The sequence below is a fragment of the Hyla sarda genome, chromosome 3, assembly GCF_029499605.1.
Source record: "Hyla sarda isolate aHylSar1 chromosome 3, aHylSar1.hap1, whole genome shotgun sequence".
Taxonomy (NCBI): domain Eukaryota; kingdom Metazoa; phylum Chordata; class Amphibia; order Anura; family Hylidae; genus Hyla; species Hyla sarda.
In genome coordinates this window covers 336,542,136-336,560,514 of record NC_079191.1, presented here as the reverse complement: position 1 = coordinate 336,560,514, position 18,379 = coordinate 336,542,136, and the positions used below count along the sequence as shown (strand labels likewise).

At 44.0% G+C, this 18,379-nt stretch overlaps 1 protein-coding gene across 12 annotated transcripts in view; it reads right to left on the bottom strand.

The window, feature by feature from the left end:
- UTRN (utrophin) overlaps positions 1–18,379 on the bottom strand; it is a 702,825-nt gene that overhangs the window by 104,808 nt on the left and 579,638 nt on the right. For all 12 annotated transcript variants that reach the window (XM_056567370.1, XM_056567374.1, XM_056567371.1 and 9 more), the window contains 2 exons: positions 14,133–14,194; positions 12,573–12,647 (listed from right to left, as the gene is read on the bottom strand). In XM_056567370.1, the coding sequence (XP_056423345.1) occupies positions 12,573–12,647; positions 14,133–14,194 (137 nt within the window). The remainder of the gene's footprint in view (positions 1–12,572; positions 12,648–14,132; positions 14,195–18,379) is intronic.

The following is an 18,379-nucleotide window of genomic DNA, read 5'->3' as shown; positions in this document are numbered from 1 at the left end:
CCAATGGAAGAAACACCCTGTTCCAGGTTCAGCAGGGCAATCTCGGCAGAAGAAGCTCGGGCAGGCTCCTCGAAGACACCACGGACCTCAGCGAAGAAGGACTGGACTGTGGCTGTGGCAGAATCATTGCGGTCCCCATCAAACTTGTCCGGCAGGGACAAGCAGGGGTTAGGAACGGCCGGTTGCTGCGGAGGAGTTGCAGGAGCCGGCGGAGGAGATGGTTGTTGCAGCTGTAGCTGTGACTGAAGTTGCTGTATCTGCGGCAGCAGCTGCTGTGACTGAAGTTGCTGTATCTGCGGCAGCAGCTGCTGTAACTGTGAGTGAAGACGCTGTGTCTCGGAGATCAAGTATGCCAGCTGTTGATCTCGTTGGGCGATCTTTCCGCCAAATTTGTCCGGCAGGGACAAGCAGGGGTTAGGAACGGCCGGTTGCTGCGGAGGAGTTGCAGGAGCCGGCGGCGGAGAAGGTAGTTGCAGCTGTAGCTGTTGCTGTATCTGCGGCTGCAGCTGCTGTATCTGTGACTGAATACGCAGTGCCTCGGAGGTCAAGTATGCCAGCTGTTGATCTCGTTGCGCTATCTGTTGCGACTGCTGGGCGATCTGACGAGCTTGCTGGGCGACCAGCGTAGGGAGGTCAGCGACAACTGGCAGAGGAACTTCAGCGGGATCCATGGCCGGATCTACTGTCACGATGCCGGCTGGCAGGAGGTGGATCCTCTGTGCCAGAGAGGGATAGCGAGGACCGCGCTAGTGGACCGGTTCTAAGCCACTACAGGTTTTCACCAGAGCCCGCCGCAAAGCGGGATGGTCTTGCTGCGGCGGTAGTGACCAGGTCGTATCCACTAGCAACGGCTCACCTCTCTGGCTGCTGAAGATGCTGAAGATAGGCGAGGTACAAGGGAGTAGGCAGAAGCAAGGTCGGACGTAGCAGAAGGTCGAGGCAGGCAGCAAGGATCGTAGTCAGGGGCAACGGCAGGAGGTCAGGAACACGGGCTAGGAACAGACAAGGGAACGCTTTCACTAGGCACTAAGGCAACAAGATCCGGCAAGGGAGTGCAAGGGAAGTGAGGTAATATAGGGAAGTGCACAGGTGATCACACTAATAGGTAATTGGAAGATTGGGCCAGGCACCAACATTGGTGCACTGGCCCTTTAAATTGCAGAGACCCGGCGCGCGCGCGCCCTAGGGAGCGGGGCCGCGCGCGCCGGGACAGGACCGACGGAGAGCGAGTCAGGTACGGGGACCGGGGTGCGCATCGCGAGCGGGCGCCACCCGCATCGCGAATCGCACCCCGGCAGGAGGCGGGACCGCAGCGCACCCGGTCAGTGGATCTGACCGGGGCGCTGCAGCAACGGGGATGAGGCGAGCGCTCCGGGGAGGAACGGGGACCCGGAGCGCTCGGCGTAACAGATATATTACAATATCTCTTCATTAATGATTATGAACAACATATTAAAAGTTTTTGTTGATGACAGGTGCTCTTTAAGAAGCGCTGAATCATTTTTAACCAGGTAAGAAGCGTTTTAATCAGGATCACCCGCACTACAAGCCTGTGTAACAGGTTTAGTGCGGGTGATTCTGATGACAGATTTCCTTTAATCAGAAGCACAAGGTAATAAAAGTACAAAACATGGCAGTATACATTATCACATTTTGGTTTTACATTTGGATGCATATGTTGCCCATAGGCCACTCATGTAAAAAAAAAATGTATAACATGATGTATTTTTATATATTATTTTTGAGATGACCAAAAGCTATGCTTTCCTATATAGGTAAAAAGGTGTGATGAGGTATACCAGCCTGGTGGATGCTCACAGTAATCTATGGATCTGTTTCATGGGTTAAAGTTCATTCTGAATATAACGTCAAACTCTGTCTAGCGTAAAATGGTCTACTGTCTAGTCTGTTATACAGGGAAGCATAGGGGATGTAGTATCAGTTTTTCACATTGAGTGGAACTGCAGTCTGTGAGAGGGGAGGAGGAGGAGAATTAAAGAGGGATCTGACTGGCTAAGAGTGTTGACAAAAATCAGGCTGAGGGATTACAAGGATCCACAATTTTTCTCTGAATTACCTCTAATGCAAATCTTTAAAAGCACAAGGATAAGTATCTATATTTATTTTATATTTGTGAACGCATAGCATAACAAAAGGGACTCTGCAGTTTTCACTGAAGAGAAGTTTTTGCCCAATATTTTAACACATTTTCTGAAAGGATTGGTGTCACCCTACCACGTATTTCCATTCAACAATAAAAAATAAAAAAAAATATATATATATATATATATATATATATAGGCTTATTTATTTATATAACATTATACAGGAAGTAAAATGGTTGTAACAACTTTATCTTCATCAGAAGATGCAGTGCAGGACAGCTGAGAGCATCCCAGAGAGAGTTATATAACAACCCGACCTTTCTAGTCCAGTGGGACAAAAAAAAAAAGATTATTGTAATAATTCTGACTTTATCATAACACATTCATAAAATATACTATAGTTCAATGCCCCCTACAGGCAGTCCTCATGTGAAGAACATATGCTCATTCAAAGCATGGTCCCATCCAAAGTAGCTGCTCAACCTGATGAAAAAAGGACACATTCCCATTCTGTCCTATTCTTTAGCACCCAAAAAGAATGGCACAATTGAAACGGACTCATCCACTCATGTGTTTATTTGACAAATTTGGGATTGTGTATGGATTTTCCATATCTAGTCTATTTTCTATTTCATTTTTCAGGCACAAAACTAAATGACTATTAACTGGAAACCAACTAAAATTTAGGAGGATATGTAGAAGATCATATATAGTGAACATCAGCCACCATATGTGTAATCTTCAAAATTACAGACTAGAGAAGCACAAAATATCTGACAAGCATAACTAATGGCACAGACAAGGGGTTTAAAAGGTAGTCCTATTCATGATGTCATAATGTCCAGTTTTTCTAGGAAAACTCAGATCATCAATGGGACAAAAGAAGCACATTTGGCGTACTTTTTAAGAACAGTGTGTATGTCTCTGTAACTTAAACTAGAAGGTATGACTTGGCTTGGTGTCAATGCTAAATTAAAATGACAAATGTCACAGTATTATGGTAATGGCACTTGACAGGTCTGTGGAACACTGTAAATTGCTTCAACAATGAAAGGCAAGTGTCTGAGAAGGGCAAACGCCTTGAGAAAGGTTTTGGCTGGACTTGACAGAGGGTCATTTGCTTACTTTGAACATGGAAAACCACTTAATAGTTTTGTTTGTGACTCAAGCCAAGTTTCTTGCCAACAGATTGTGGTCTGAAGCACAAATGCAGTATCTGTTATTGAATTTCATTATACAGCTGTCAAAATTAAATGTAAAGCATCTCAAAGCTTACATCCACACAAGCATTACAGCATTGTTTTTTGGCCTATTTTATGTAGCATAAGGTGTTCATACACCTTACACTAAAATTGGATGAACCTTCCAACTTCAACAGGTTTGACTGAATCTCTAAGGCGTATGGTGGCCTTTAGTCTCTTAGAAGGTTGGGGGTGTTGGATTTTTCGCTGCCAACCCATTTTCCCTGGGAGGGATAGGTTAATGGCAGATGAGTCTGTCTGTGGTTTAGGGATTACATAAATGTTTACTTGTGCCAAAAGTTAATGTGTACAGGGAATTCAGCAAAAAGTTATTAAAAGTACATGGCCATCTACAGGCTTTTTATTAAACAAAAATGTGGAGGTCCCTGTGTTTACCATGTATATACATATTTTAGTAGCTGTGCCATTTAAGGAGTGTCTGCCATCTTTATTCCTTCCTTCCTTCCATCTGTTATAGCTCTCCTATTGCAGCCTACATTTCACATGATGCTTCTGGCTTTGCAGAGACAGAGGGGGTGATGTCTCATAACAGTCTAAAGGCAGCAGAGATTTCAGAAGTCATCACGTGAGTTTTATTACCTCTCAGCTAGCTAACTAGGATGGCTTCACCAACTATATCACTGCACTCCTGGTCCTTTAGTACATAAATTATATCTTCAGCAACACTTTATGCATAGGAGACATTAAGAGAAATAAGAAGCTTGTTGAAAGTAGAGATCCCAAATCTCTGAGCAGTGGCAATTTTGTATAAGCACTGTATAGGAGATCAATTATGAGACCCACATATATCTATGACATTTTTTAATACAATCTATGTGGGGATAAATAAACTATAATAAGGTTTTGGCGCCCAACACATCACACTAAGGTTCAGCTAATTGCCAGGTGCAGCAACATCCTGCCTCAACCGGTGATAGGCTAAGTGGCAGTTGCATGTAACAGGCTAGCCCGGCCCTCTTTCCGGTGCCCAGGCCTGTTACATCACACTGACGCTCAACCAACCGAGGCAGGACATCTCTGCAGTTGGCGATTAGATGATCTGCAGTGTTACGTGTCGGCCTCAGACCTCTGGGATCCCACACAATCACCAGAATGGGGCCCTGTCTCTACTGATAGTTAATATGTTTTAAAGTAGTGGAGTATCCCTCTAATTGATATTTTACATATATAGCATGAATTATAACAATTGCGCTATGATCACAGGCATGCCTTCTAATACGGTCTAGCGTGGCACTATACAACAAACTCATACTTCACAACATTGAAGTAACGATTCTCTTAAGTGACAAAAATGTAATATAAAAATTCTGTCTTTAAGCTTGAATAATAATAACAAATGCTTTTATTTATTTTTTTCAAGTTTGTATTTTCTGTCTTTTCTTTCTTTTTCTAGTATACTCACTACACAAAGAAGAAAACGTACAAAGAATAAAGGCATTTAAAATGATGAAAAATAAATTGCACAACCATGTTAGCAAATTTTGTTTTAACACTTCCCACCCACTAGTTATACTTTTTTTATTTTTTATTATTTGACTACTTTATATACAGTAAGAACATTCATGTCCATCATCTGCTGACACCCGGCTATAAATTCCATCTTTTAATGTTTTTTTTCTATATAACTGACACATTTATTGAGTGCTGATGAATGACTTTCCCGCTGACACAAGGGGAATTGGTCTTGCTGTATTAAGGCAGGCACTTTTGAATAGACTCAGAATGGGAACTTGTGCCAGATAGAAAGACAGTATAGTCCTCTTTAATACATCAAGCTATTCATGTTTATTATTGTATCGTTTTATTATACTATTGTCCCCTGACTGGAGGACAGGAATGCACTGCTGACTGAAGGACATTCAATTATTTGAGTTGTAAGCTAGTTTTACCATAGTAATTTATTCAAGTATTTACTATAATACTTGGCAGATTTGGGAGGCCATAGGTGAAGTAACGCCATATGGGATACTTGTGTACACTTGACAATAGGAATTCAAATGAAAATACTTTCTCTTGAGTAGAAATCACTTTCATCCTAATTTTCTACAAAACATATTGCCATTTCATCTTAACCCTTTAAGGACGCTCAGCGGGCTCAGCTCCTGAGTTCGCTTCAAAGTCCTGTAGCAGGTGCAGGTTGTACATGTATGCCCTGTATCCTCTAAGGGTTAAAGGAACCGAGTAATCATTGATAAAAAATAATTATCATAGAGGCACAAATGATTTGGGGCCTGTGGTAAAAATACTTTCCCTGCTTGGGTTATACTAATTAGAGTGGCGACCGATAGCTTCCATTAGGGTACAGCATCTATTTAGAATTAATTTATAGGGGATGTTCACACAGCGTACTTGGAATTGTGCCGACATTTTTACAGATGAAAATGCATAAAATAAAATGTACCAGCAAATGTTATGCTATATGAACATAAAGCATTAATAATAATATATTATTTTTTAAATAGCGGCAACAAATTCCGCAAAACTTTACAATTTTGCGGGTAAAAATAAAGAAAAATATCAGACATTCTAATATTAAATACTGAATATTCCAGTAGAGTAAGGGCACTGCTTGCAAGAACTCACAGACTTGCGAGGACCCATATACTGTATAAATCCAAATGTTTTTTTTATCTACCACCAGTTGTGAGCGAATACAGCTACAACGGGGTAAGATATACAACAAACCAGTGACCAATACAACCGATATCTACTGCCACCTTTGCCTACTTTAGGGGTATTATAAATTCTGCAATGTGTTACTTGCTAGATTGGTTTATAGCCTCTATCAATGATTTTTTTCTGCTCGCAACGAGATTTACGTACTTGGAGTATTATTCTGAAATAGCAGTTGGTTGCGAAATTATTGTTTTCCATAAACAAAATGAAATCAATCCTTGTGTAGACATCAGCAGACCATCTCTGGGAGATTACGCTAAACTGGTGAAACACACCACAGCAATAATGAAGTAACAAACCTTTCAAATCAGAAATGATGGCTTAGCACATAAAGCGGCTGCTGCCAATTACAAGAATACTCAGAATTCTGTTCTGTCTCTAAACTTTCACATTGTTTGCATTTCAGCAGCAGCTGCATTTAGAATTAGCAATATTGTTAAATGACGGGAATGAATTGTGATAAACATCACCACATTAGTCTTAGCTCCCTTAAAGAAATACTAAAAGTAGAAAATATACAATCAAACTCCCAGCAACTTTTTCATTAAAGGGGTACTCCGCTGGAAAGCATATATATATATATATATATATATATATATATATATATTTAAATCAACTGGTGCCAGAAAGTTAAACAGATTTGTAAATTACTTCTATTTAAAAATCTTAATCCTTCCGATACTTATCAGTTGCTGTATACTACGGAGGAAGTTCTTTTATTTTTGCTGCCTGACCACAGTGCTCTCTGCTGACACCTCTGTCCATGTCAGGAACTGTCCAGAGCAGGAAAGTTTTGATATGGGGATTTGCTCCCCCTCTTAACAGTTCCTAAAATGGACAGAGAGCACTTGTGGTCAGACAGAAAGGAAGTTCAAAAAGGAAAGAACTTCCTCTTTAGTATTTAGCAGCTGATAAATACTGGAAGGATTAAAGGGGTATTCCAGGATTTTTTTTATTTGACTATGCTACAGGGTGTCACGATTCGGCTTACGGGTTGTGGATCCGCTGTGTCAGCGAGGGATTGGCGTGGACCGTGCTAGTGGACCGGTTCTAAGAGGCTACTGGTTTTCACCAGAGCCCGCCGCAAAGCGGGATGGTCTTGCTGCGGCAGTAGCAACCAGGTCGTATCCACTAGCAACGGCTCAACCTCGCTGACTGCTGAGAAGGCGTGGGACAGAAGGACTAGGCAGAGGCAAGGTCAGACGTAGCAGAAGGTCGGGGGCAGGCGGCAAGGTTCGTAGTCAGGATGGATAGCAGAAGTTCAGGTACACAGGCTTTGGACACACTAAACGCTTTCACTGGCACAAGGCAACAAGATCCGGCAAGGGAGTGCAAGGGAGGAGATCAGATATAGCCAGGGAGCAGATGGAAGCCAATTAAGCTAATTGGGCCAGGCACCAATCATTGGTGCACTGGCCCTTTAAGTCTCAGAGAGCTGGCGCGCGCGCGCCCTAGAGAGCGGAGCCGCGCGCGCCAGCACAAGACAGCAGGGGACCGGGACGGGTAAGTGACCTGGGATGCGATTCGCGAGCGGGCGCGTCCCGCTGTGCGAATCGCATCCCCGACGGCCATGACAGTGCAGCGCTCCCGGTCAGCGGGACTGACCGGGGCGCTGCAGGGAGAAAGACGCCGTGAGCGCTCCGGGGAGGAGCGGGGACCCGGAGCGCTAGGCGTAACAGTACCCCCCCCCTTAGGTCTCCCCTTTTTTTTGTCCGGTAACTGCCTCCCCTGGGATGAGGACACCGGGAAAGAATGGAGGGTTTCCTGAACGGCAGGCAGTGCAGCAGGAGTTGGAATGGGGAGGGAGGGCAGAGGGTGAAGCTTGGCACGGGGCAGGGTGACACAAGGACGGGAGCCATGAGGAGGCACAGAGGCTTGCCTGACGGGACTGGGAGGGGGGGAGAGGCACTTCCTAAGGCAGGCAGAGACCCAGTTCTTGATCTCCCCGGTGGTCCAATCAAGGGTGGGGGAATGAAGCCGGAGCCATGGCAGACCGAGGAGGACCTCAGAGGTACAGTTGGGGAGAACGAAGAGCTCAATCCTTTCGTGGTGGGGTCCAATACACATAAGGAGGGGTTCTGTGCGGTAACGCACAGTGCAATCCAGTCTGGCTCCATTGACCGCGGAAATGTAGAGCGGCTTGACGAGACGGGATACCGGGATGCGGAATTTATTCACAAACGACTCCAAAATAAAATTACCAGAGGCACCAGAGTCCAAGCAGGCCACGGCTGAGAGGGAGGAGTTGGCTGAAGGAGAAATCCGCACGGGCACCGTGAGACGTGGAGAAGCAGACTTGGAACCAAGAGACGCCACACCCACGTGAGCTGGGTGCGTGCGTGCGTTTCCCAGACGTGGAGGACGGATAGGGCAATCCACCAAGAAATGCTCGGTACTGGCACAGTAAAGACAGAGATTTTCTTCCCTACGGCGATTCCTCTCTTCCTGGGTCAGGCGAGACCGATCCACTTGCATGGCCTCCTCGGCGGGAGGCCCAGGCGTAGACTGCAAAGGATGCTGTGGGAGAGGTGCCCAGAGATCTAAGTCTTTTTCCTGGCGGAGCTCTTGGTGTCGCTCAGAAAAACGCATGTCAATGCGGGTAGCCAAATGGATGAGTTCTTGGAGGTTGGCAGGAATCTCTCGTGCGGCCAGCACATCCTTGACACGACTGGATAGGCCTTTTTTAAAAGTCGCGCAGAGAGCCTCATTATTCCATGATAACTCGGAAGCAAGAGTACGAAATTGGATGGCGTACTCGCCCACTGAAGAATTACCCTGGACCAGGTTCAACAGGGCAGTCTCGGCAGAAGAAGCTCGGGCTGGCTCCTCGAAGACACTCCGGACTTCAGCGAAGAAGGCCTGGACTGTGGCTGTGGCAGGATCATTGCGGTCCCAGAGCGGTGTGGCCCAAGACAAGGCCTTTCCTGAAAGAAGGCTTACTACAAACGCCACCTTAGACCGTTCTGTAGGAAACAAGTCCGACAACATCTCCATATGCAGGGAACACTGAGACAAAAATCCACGGCAGAGTTTAGAGTCCCCATCAAATTTGTCCGGCAGGGACAAGCGGAGGCTAGGAGCAGCCACTCGCTGCGGAGGAGGTGCAGGAGCTGGCGGAGGAGATGGTTGCTGCTGTAGCAGAGGCAGAAGTTGCTGTAACGTGGCGGTCAACTGCGACAGCTGCTGTCCTTGTTGGGCAATTTGCTGCGATTGCTGAGCGACCACCGTGGTAAGGTCAGCGAGACTTGGCAGCGGCACCTCAGCGGGATCCATGGCCGGATCTACTGTCACGATTCGGCTTACGGGTTGTGGATCCGCTGTGTCAGCGAGGGATTGGCGTGGACCGTGCTAGTGGACCGGTTCTAAGAGGCTACTGGTTTTCACCAGAGCCCGCCGCAAAGCGGGATGGTCTTGCTGCGGCAGTAGCAACCAGGTCGTATCCACTAGCAACGGCTCAACCTCGCTGACTGCTGAGAAGGCGTGGGACAGAAGGACTAGGCAGAGGCAAGGTCAGACGTAGCAGAAGGTCGGGGGCAGGCGGCAAGGTTCGTAGTCAGGATGGATAGCAGAAGTTCAGGTACACAGGCTTTGGACACACTAAACGCTTTCACTGGCACAAGGCAACAAGATCCGGCAAGGGAGTGCAAGGGAGGAGATCAGATATAGCCAGGGAGCAGATGGAAGCCAATTAAGCTAATTGGGCCAGGCACCAATCATTGGTGCACTGGCCCTTTAAGTCTCAGAGAGCTGGCGCGCGCGCGCCCTAGAGAGCGGAGCCGCGCGCGCCAGCACAAGACAGCAGGGGACCGGGACGGGTAAGTGACCTGGGATGCGATTCGCGAGCGGGCGCGTCCCGCTGTGCGAATCGCATCCCCGACGGCCATGACAGTGCAGCGCTCCCGGTCAGCGGGACTGACCGGGGCGCTGCAGGGAGAAAGACGCCGTGAGCGCTCCGGGGAGGAGCGGGGACCCGGAGCGCTAGGCGTAACACAGGGGCTGTACAGTTAGTGTAGTTCATAATATAGTATCTGTACCTGCGTGTGACGGTTTTCTCACAATTTTTATGTGATTTTCACCACAATATTAATTGTTAACAGCATACAAAGTGACTGTTGTCTCAGATTTTTCCCAGGTTGCAATGCGGCCAAGACCTGACCTCACTAGTCAGTGGAACGATCGCTTGGTGGGAGAGAGATCAATCGGCAACTAATGCAACAGCTGTAGGCATCCTGATTGAAAACCATAGGTCTTTTGAATGGATGAAGCTCATTTATGTTTCAGTGGGTGGGGTGGCTGATGTGTGGGAGGGAGGAAAATGGAATCATGGGATTTGTAGGAAAAGAAGAAAACTCAAACAGGAAATACCAGTTCACAAAAAGCTAGCCACAGCTTTATGGTAATCTAACAACATTTTGCCCCAAGACAAGCACAGATCCTTCCTAAGCATGTCCATAACTGTCTGGCAGGTACGTACTAAAATCACCTTATGGTGGATAACCCCGTTAAGATTTTTAAATAGAAGTAATTTACAAATCTGTTTAACTTTATGGCACCAGTTGATTTAAAAAAAAAAATGGTTTTCCAGAGGAGTACCCCTTTAAAAGGGTTTCCCAGCCTAAAATTATTGATGGCCTATCCAAAGGATGAACCATCTATAGTTGAACAGTGCAGCCCCGACACCATAACTAAATAGTGTATGGAAGCTGGAAGTGTGGTGCTTGATAAGTGCAGAGAAGATCTCATTCACTTCAATTAGGAGCTGCTCTGTAACCTAGCACCACCACTGACTGGGGAATAACCACATAATCACATCTTAATTTCAAGCAATACACCTTTATATGGTGCTTGGTGGTCATTGAGTGGTTTCAGGAACTGATCTTGCTCTATCTTACATTAGACACCTGTAAGATAGAGGTAGGTAGGTGCATTTTACAGCTGACACTTACATGCAACTGCCAGCATGGGAATACAGTCTGATCCCGGCAGTTTTAAATATAGCAGGATTTAAAATATAAGGTTATTGATCCACCACAGTGCAGATCAAAAAAATCAGCCATCACGCAGTTCCATGGATATAAAAAATAAAGAAGTTATAGGGGCCACAATATGGCAATTCAATGCATTTTGAAGTTTACATTTTTTTTAAGTAGTAAACATAACAAACATGATATAAAATAGGTATGGTTGTAATCATACTGATCTGGAGAATTTTAAAAAAAACATGTCAGTTTTACATCTTAGTTAAAGGGGTATTCCGCCCCTAGACATCGTTTGGATAGGGGATAAGATGTAAGATCGCCGGGGTCCCGCTGCTGGGGACCCCGGGGATCGCTGCTGCGGCACCGAGCTATCATTACTGCGCAGAGCGAGATCGCTCTGCACGTAATGACGGGCAATACAGGGGCCGGAGCATTGTTACGTCACGGCCCCGCCCCTCGTGACGTCACGGCCCGCCCCCTGTCAATACAAGTCTATGGGAGAGGGTGTGGCGGTCGTCATGCCCCCTGCCATAGACTTGCATTAAGGGGACGGGCCGTGATGTCATGAGGGGCGGAGCCATGACGTTATGCTGCTCCGGACCCTGTATCGCCCGTCATTACGCACAGAGCGAACTCGCTCTGTGCAGTAATGATGGCGGGGTGCTGCAGCAGCGATCCCCGGGGTCCCCAGCAGAGGGACCCCGGCGATCTGACATCTTATCCCCTATCCTTTGGATAGGGGATAAGATGCCAGGGGCGGAGTACCCCTTTAATGATGAAAAACTAAATCACTTAAAGTTTTGTTATTCAATTTCAGCCCATAAATAGTCTTTTTCTGCTTTGCAGTTGCAACTGGTTCTGCAAAAAATAAGCATTCATGTTAAGGCTGAGGAGTTACAAACTTGTCAAAAACCACTGACAGGGGAAGGGATTAAAGGGGTAGTCCAGTGGAAAACTTTTCTTTTTTTTTTTAAATCAACTGGTGCCAGAAAGTTAAACAGATTTGTAAATTACTTCTATTAAAAAAATCTTAATCCTTCCAGTACTTATTAGCTGATAAATACTACATAGGGAATTCTATTCTTTTTGGAACACAGTGCTCTCTGCTGACATCATGATCACAGTGCACTCTGCTGACATCTCTGTCCATTTTAAGAACTGTCCAGAGCAGCCTATGTTTGCTATGGGGATTTTCTCCTACTCTGGACAGTTCTTAAAATGGACAGAGATGTCAGCAGAGAGCACTGTGGTCATGATGTCAGCAGAGAGCACTGTGTTCCAAAAAGAAAATAATTTCCTATGTAGTATTCAGCAGCTAATAAGTACTGGAAGGATTAAGATTTTTTAATAGAACATTTTCAATGTGTTTTTACATAAAGATATAAAAAATAACCCGAAAAGCACAGATGACTGTGATAAAATGAATATAAGTATAAAGACACGTGCAGGATACATTACAAAGTAGATGTGATATCAACACAACCGTACGATCAGTATAAAGTAGATTAAAATACAGGGCATATGTAGGACAGGAAGACGTCTCCACTTACAGCACAATGTTTTCTGAAGTCTCCTTATCTTCATAGCAGTGCGGTAGGCTGAAAACCTCACATTGTTCAGGTCACCTGGGAACAATAAAGGGAAGATCAGTACAGCAGCATTTACTGCATCTTCAGTTCATAGTTTACAGATGGCATTATTTTATCAGCAGGCAAGAGTCAGTGTTAACATATATAAAAGAAACCTTCCCAGTACTATAGTGACAGCTGCTGTAATTTCATGTAACTACCATCAATACAGAATGTCTTATAAAATCTGATGAAAATCGACCCGATGAGCATGGTGGAAAAATAAAATTCCTCAACCCGCTAGTCTGGAATGCTCTATTTATATCTATTTGGGCTGTACAGCTGAAATAAAAGGACATTTTTGGTATAAATTTGCAGATGTTTAACAACATATAGATATTAGTGTTTATTTTTCATTATTCATCCAAATTTATACCATTAATAAACAAGTACTGTATGCTATATGTTTGGATTGTTCTTCTAATTTTTACTGTTGTTATTTTTATTGTTAAAAACTGTGGTGGGGATTGGATAACTGAGTATCCCTTATTTTTCATTTCTAAAGGAGTTCTGTATTGAAAAATAAGTTATCCCCTATCCAAAGGAAAGGGGATAAGTTATAGATCACTGAGTCCCTCTGCGATCTCCTGAACAGGGCCCCGGCAGTCTGTTGGGAGGGGACGTGCCAACCCCCACATGGAGAAGCGGCTGACACGTCCCCTCCATGTATCCCGTAGAGATACATGGAGGGGGTGTGTCAGCCGCGTCTTCCCGCGGGGGTCGGAAAGGCCACTTCCGGAAGACTGCCGGGGCCCCATCCAGGAGATTGTGAAGGGTCCCAGCGGTCGTACCCCACGCGATCTTTGGATAGGGGATAAGTAATTTTTCACTGCACTACTCCTTTAAGTCTCCTTACACTTAAATGGGCACTGTCACCAACTTTATTTTTTGATATGTTGTAGTACTTATGTACTACAACATATCTCTAATATACTTTTATAATTTTTTTTTTTTCATTAAAAAGGTTTAATTTACATTTAAAAACCGGCCACTGAAAAAGGACTGATTTTGGAGTGGCAATCAGTCCTTTTTCAGTTAGGCTGCACTCGCTCCCTGCCTGTCAATCAGACAGGCGGGAGCGAGCGCATTGGCTCCCCGGCCACTGGCTGGGAGGCCACTCCTCCCGCACATCGCCGCTGCCGCCTCGTTGCTGCCGCTGTCCCTGCACGCCCGCTGCCGGACTCTGCAGTAACTGCAAGTGTAATGAGGGAACGGGGTATGCGGGGCAGGGGGGGGAGGAGGGAACGGGCTAGTGCCGTAGCGGGGGGGGGGGGGGGGTGAACGGGCTATCAAAAAAAAAAAATAGGATGGTGGGAGCTACCCTTTAATACTTTTCTTTTTCCGGGAAATACCTTTAATTTTTTTAAGGTGCTGCAGGGGAACTGAATATTTGCTGCCATTGCCCAACAGGACACTAATCAGCTTATCATCTGGGACCCAAAGTGAACAACCTAACCGCTCTAGAAGTGTGAGCCCACTTACCAAGTGATTGGAAGAGTTCTGTCATTTTTGGGTGGTCCCAGCAAGTGGTCTGTGTTTGATGGCTGCAAATAAGAAACACCACAGTAAATACTTTAGTTTTTTTCTTGTCTTCTGCCTTTTAATATTAAGAGTTACCGTACTTTAAGTATACATAATGTGATAGTTTTATTGCTTAGTGTAAAATCATATTTTATCATACAGTTCACCACATTCCTCTGACACCAACATGGTTGCACGTTAAAAAAGCAGCAGTTGCAGGGTGTTATAAAATTTGATTGAGTTAGAAAATGGTTAAACAGGTACTAAGTTTCTAAATGCAGAGGGACCGAGTCCTGGGAGAGACAAATGAAATATGATGTTGACATTAATGAATTACTTTTACGTCTGATCTAGTGCAAATAAATTATTAAAGCTGCAGCTACGTCAAAACTCATTTTTGTCTTTTCCAATCTCATTTAGCATTAATCTGTAGCTTTACTGTCACACTGATGAAAACCACCGGTACAGTATCGCCCATGTACTATGCAAACGCTGCTCAAATGACTAAACCATTTACAGAGCCCCAGATAAAATCTCCACATAAGAGAGGAGCATCTCAACACGATGGCTTCAAACTGAAATCCTCTTTTCTCCTGCGATGCTGTCTGATCTCTTTGTACTCTTCCAGCACTTCCTTCCTTGCCCTCAGCAATGTTATAATCCCTTCTTTGCCAAAACTATCTTTCTTTGTCTCTCTTCTTACCATCTTATGTCTCTCATATGTTTTCATGCTGTGTCATAAAAGGTGCACCATCAATTTCCTATACAAACATTAATTTCCATTGATAACATACAGTACAAGTACAAGTGATAACATTAAAGGGGTACTCCATTGGCTAGCGTTCGGAACATTTCAATCCGAATGCTGTGTGCACACTGTGGGGGTCGACCACACCCTCTCGAGACGTCAGGCCATGCACCCTCAATGCAAATCTATGGGAGGGGGCATGACGGTTATCACGCCCCTCCCATAGACTTACATTGAGGGGGCATGGCCTGACGTAATCACGGTGCGTGGCCGTCCCCCGCAATGCGCACAATGTTCCAAACGCTGGCCAGTGGAGTACCCCTTTAAAGGCAAATTAGAAGGATGAGCATATAAAGATGCATACCTCTGGTCCCTGAGACCAACACCAGGCAATAAATTGCAAGTGACAATAGGGGTAAGGGTGTATTCCATTTTCTTCCCTGTCCCCCACTATACATCTTTTGACTTCCCAGTTTGAGGGGTGCTCTGAATTTGTATTAGGTGTAGTCAGGGTTTATAAGGTGTACTATGTCTAAAGCAGCAAACTTTGTTGATGACAAGGATGTACCATATTGGCAGATGTTATGAGGCTGCCATTATTAGCTACAGGGGTTGCAGTAGTCACAGATAAGAAAAGGCCCCTAAGCCAGAGGAGTCCATCATCTTAGGCTGACTGGGATGCTCTGCTTCTTGACATAGACATAAATATTTTTACTATGCACAGGAGGGAAGTATCTGAGGGAAGTTGGGGACTAAGCTGAACCTTTCACCCTGGGCCAAAGAGCTTCCCCTAATTATAGGAATACGTTTGGGAACTCCTTTAGTTCTGGCGCCACAGGGACTATTGTAGGACTGGTATAATGGATAGTATGAGGCTGGCACTTCATTAGTATTGTCAGTGCTATTCTGAATATATGAACTGCAGTGATTTGTTTAGTTGTGACCATAGTTGAGACCATAGTATTCTAGGGTTTGGTCTACTTTTTAACAACTTGCAAAGACATGCAATGAACACAAGATGAACCCATCCCTAGGGTCATATTTTCCTATATTTTTACATGCATGCACATTGGACAAACTCATTTTAGACAATATGGAGATTTAAATAAAGGATTTATTTATTCTTTCAGATAAATAAACTTTTGACTAAATGTTACCAGTTTATTCTCAAATGGAAAGAAACCCATAAAGTACATCACTTGGAATAATTTCCAGCTGCTCTTTCATTAGTATAAACTAAATACTAAAAATAAGATTTCATGCTTGAACTGGTGGGATTCATCCAAGTATAAATCTGTGCCAAACTAAGTGGGCAAAGAGGAAAACGGCTGCTTCTTTGATGTACTGAAAGCACTTGGACAATGTATATATCCTACATTTCAACCATACACGCTGGTTTTCTCTTTGATGTTTGTGAACATATTTGTCTCCTAATATCGCTGAAATGTGAACGTTATATGTCTCTTACAGGCAATGCTACCTGAAAATGTGTTGTAGCCTTTAAAGTCTAAGACATTCGATTTTAGATTTTTCCCTCAAACCTCAATACTAAAAGCTCTTTGAGGTATTAATGCATATTAATTCCAGAAAATTACTTTATTCTGAAGTCTAGTCGCTGAAATGGCACTTACAACATGTTCTGGGCATAGTTAATATTCATGTACTGAAGTAAAAAAAAAGAGAAATACTGTTTTTAGGATTAAAAGATATAGTGAAGTTCAAGGCATAAAGTAAGTAATAACAAAAAGGGACGCCATGTAATAACACAGGTGATGATTTGCAGACTTTTTGATAAAATAGTGGTGCTTTTTGGACATGGAAGGATCAAGTCAGTAGGTGAAAATAGTGCGTTTATGGTGTACAAGGGCATTCTCTAACATAGAAATCTCATGCAGCTGCTCACAAATGCTTAAAATGATGAGGCCCAGTGCAAGATGGCCCCATCATTCCAAATTATGTTGAACATGGGCAGAATTTCTCTCCACAATCATAGTAATTCTAACCTAGAATGAAGCATCATGATGTCATGAACCTCCACTGGCCAACCATCTAAAAATGAGATTGCACTATAAAATAGCTTAATGTACCCTGATCACACACCTTTTTACAGTTCCATGATATGCCCTCCTGTTCTTGAGATGTGTGGGTTTATATCTTGTTTGACAATTTAGGGAATCAGTCAGATGGGCATGAACGTAAAATTAATAATGGGAAAGACTATAAGGTGATGGGCGGGATTATGTATAAGACATACACACTTTTAATTGTACAACATTCACACCCCCTGACTGCCCATCACCTGACACTCACTCCCATTATAAAAATTAGGTTCACAATCATCTGACTGATTCCCTGTATAAACAAGATTTCCTTCCATATGGTGTAATTTTAAAGGGGTATTTCCTTCTCAACTAACATTGATAAACTTGTAAGGCACATCCAGTAAACATTTTTGCAAATACATTCATTTAGCACATTTTCCTCCTCCTGATATTTCTGCTCCTTTCCTCCTGTTGTTGACAGCTCCTTGTCTAGGTTACAGACCAACACTCCACTTTAGAAAAGGTGGTTGGGCTGGTGCATGGGTATGTATATATATGAAACAAATAGCACAAAAGATCCAACTGCACTCTAATATGGTAAAGAAAAAAGTGAAATTAATTTACTCATGTCTCTGCAATGTTTCTGCTGCCCTATGCATCCTTTCTCAAGCAAAGCAATGGTATGTTATATAGAGCCTTATTTAATTAATATATTGCAGTTAAACATATTCCCTCTTAATCATTACAAATTACATGTGCAGGGAATAGAATTGATTATCAGAACAGGACATACTGAAACTCACCATTTACAAAAAGTAAAGGCACGCTGAGATGCTGGGATTGGTACCATTATCCTCATGGCCGTGTTTAGACTAGTGCTCCTGTGCACCCACGATTGCAACAGATGCCATGTCAGAAAATGGCTTTCCTGTAACCATACCAACCGCTCAAACAGAGCATGTGTTGGTGTAGTCAAAGAAAAGATGTAACAATCTCCATCTTGTTTGTGGGCACATATACTTTATTTTGCACAATTATAAAGGTATACTGCTGGGCAATGGTTTAGGTGATAAGCATACGAGAATATGCAGACGGTGATCTGTCGCTCCCTAACATCAATTGATGCAACAACAAAGCCGACACTGGATGTATATTACACTCAATACCAACATAACCTGGATTTCCACAACAACCGCATTGTTGCCACATTGATGGATGTTAGGGAGTGACAGAGTGGAGCGGTGGTCTGTAACCTAGGCAATGGGCTATCAACAACAGTAGGAAAGGAGCAGGAATACCAGGAGAAATATGAAAGTTTGCTAAATGGACATATTTGCAAAAGTATTTACCTTGAGGTGCCTTATAACTATAACTGCATCAGTTGAGAAAGGAATATCCCTTTAAGTCTGTTCTTGTGC